Source organism: Panthera leo, chromosome A3, assembly GCF_018350215.1.
Source record: "Panthera leo isolate Ple1 chromosome A3, P.leo_Ple1_pat1.1, whole genome shotgun sequence".
In the NCBI taxonomy this organism is placed as follows: Eukaryota; Metazoa; Chordata; class Mammalia; order Carnivora; family Felidae; genus Panthera; species Panthera leo.
Genome location: NC_056681.1, coordinates 126,260,453 through 126,262,693, shown reverse-complemented (window position 1 = coordinate 126,262,693; position 2,241 = coordinate 126,260,453). Strand labels below are relative to the sequence as shown.

The 2,241-nt window shown below is 54.3% G+C and overlaps 1 protein-coding gene across 1 annotated transcript; it reads left to right on the top strand.

Moving 5' to 3' along the window:
* Nucleotides 1-838: 838 nt before the first annotated feature.
* Nucleotides 839-1,420, top strand: MSGN1 (mesogenin 1). Its single transcript, XM_042930288.1, has one exon. The coding sequence runs from the start codon at nt 839-841 to the stop codon at nt 1,418-1,420; it is 582 nt and encodes a 193-aa protein (XP_042786222.1).
* The last annotated feature ends 821 nt before the right edge of the window (nt 1,421-2,241 follow it).

Here is a 2,241-nt window from a genome sequence, read left to right as displayed (position 1 = left end):
CTGCCTTAAAAGAGTTTTCTGTTGCCTGGTGTCTGTTTGCCGTGGGGAATCCCAATCTGCTCAGTTAAAGCAAGGCCTTTAAGCTTCTGGAAGGATATTTCCTGCTCATTAAGGCTCTGGCTTTCCTGGAGCTGCTGGCCTTTGTCATTCTGAGTGTGGGCATGTTGGAAGCACAACTCAGGAAAATTTGCTGAAGAGGAAGGCAAGAGGGAAATCGGCATTCACTGTGTGTCTGCTGGGTGCTGTCTTCTGGAAAGCCTTCTGAAGTAAGAGTCATAACTGTCCGCATTTGACATGCCATGGAATCCAAGCCCAGAGGGGTTCCCTGTCCCTACACCACGCTGCTTCTCCACCAGGATACCCCATCTGCTCTGAAACGTCTAGGAGGTCTTGCTGAATGGGGATGGTGGCCCTCTGGGGCACCCTGGGACTCTCCACCAGGGCCCTGGGCCACCACCTCCTTGCTGCAAATTGCCCCAGGTTTGTTTTCTTTGGCTCCCTCATTAATGAGTTCCACAGGACAATGCTAAGTCTAGTTAGGCAGCCTTAATTGGTTTAGTTACAACAAGATAATTCCTTTTTTCTTCTCTTGGAGGCCTTTTTGTTTAAAGACATTTTAGCTGGAAGATGCTAATTATCAATGAGGAGAAAGTGACACCTGAAGAGTTCATTTTCCATCTTGGTCCTTGGTGTCTCCTTTGAACTCCCCCCACCCGGCCCTCTTTCCCACTTTATCACTTCTCCCCCACCATCATAAAAGGGAGCTTGCCCTGGCTGGCGGCAGAACTTTCTTTCTCACTTGCCAGGGAGCCGTTCTCTCTGCAGCTGTCTCCCAGGCATGGACAACCTGCGTGAGACCTTCCTCGGCCTCGAGGAGGGCTTGGGCCCCTCCGACAGCCCCGGCCTGCTGTCGTCCTGGGACTGGAATGACAGGGCAGGGCCCTTTGAGTCGAACGAGGCCTCCCCCACTCAGAGCCTGTCTCCGGCTCCATCGCTGGAGTCCTATGCTTCTTCTCCCCGTCCAGCTGTGGCTGGGCTGCCCTGTGGGCACGGAGGTGCCAACGGTGGGGGCAGCGGTGCCTGCGGTGGCCGTGGGACCGGTGGCCTGGGGGAGGTGGACTACAACGTGTTAGCCTTCCAGCCTGCCTATCTGCAGGGCGCTGGTGGCCCCAAGACCCAGAAGGGCGCCAAAGTCAGGATGTCCGTGCAGCGGAGACGGAAGGCCAGCGAGAGGGAGAAGCTCCGAATGAGGACCTTGGCCGATGCCCTGCACACCCTTCGGAATTACCTGCCACCTGTCTACAGCCAGAGGGGCCAGCCGCTCACCAAGATCCAGACGCTGAAGTACACCATCAAGTACATCGGAGAGCTCACAGACCTCCTCAACGGCGGGCGAGAGCCTCGGCCCCAGAGCGCTTGAGCTCCACCCCAGGACCACGACCCATCCCGGCCCCTGGGAGGGGACAGGAGAGCTTTCAAGACCTGGACTGGCTCACGGAACAACAGCGTGTAGTTATTCTTTTAATACAGTAAGCGTGGTGACTTTGTGGTCTGAAAAGTCCCGAGGGAATTCCCACTGGGAACACTCAACAGCCAGACAAGCAGGTATTTTCTCGTTTTCTCATGGTTTCTCAGGAGCCCGGCGCCTTTGCGAAGAGACAGATTGCTGTGCCCTTCTCTGCCTGTCCGAGGTATTTTAGAGGGCCGATGACTTTAAATGCATTTTGTCCGTAAAGTAAAATCGTCACGATTAATCTTCTCTCCTTATTTTGGTGGTGGGAGCTTTCTTTCTGTTGCCGACTAAACCCATATTTTGTGTAGCATCCAGCGTGACACCTGGATTCTTATTTAGAAAGATGTGTATCAAGTAAAGGGCTATAGCATTCCTGTTTTTATTTTGTCTGTGTGCTTGTGTGTGTACTTGTGTGTGTTTGACTAAAACCGTGCCTTTTCTTTTGCAGGAGCCAAAATCACGTAAATGCAGAAGGAATTAGCGTCATGGTAAATAGCAAGGCACAGGCAGACAGACCTCATTAAGATACAGTGAAGTACAGGCCAGCCCCTCCTCTCTTCATGCGGGGGACAGGAGGCTGCACACGCCCGATGCCGGGGTATGAGCGAGCGGGTAGGAAGGAGGAGGAAGGTAGGGGGTACTCAGCACCACAGCGTGGGCCTGAAGCAGGGCTGGGTGGGGGGCAGGCACGGCCTGGGCCAGGCCTGCAGTGACAATAACGTCACGGA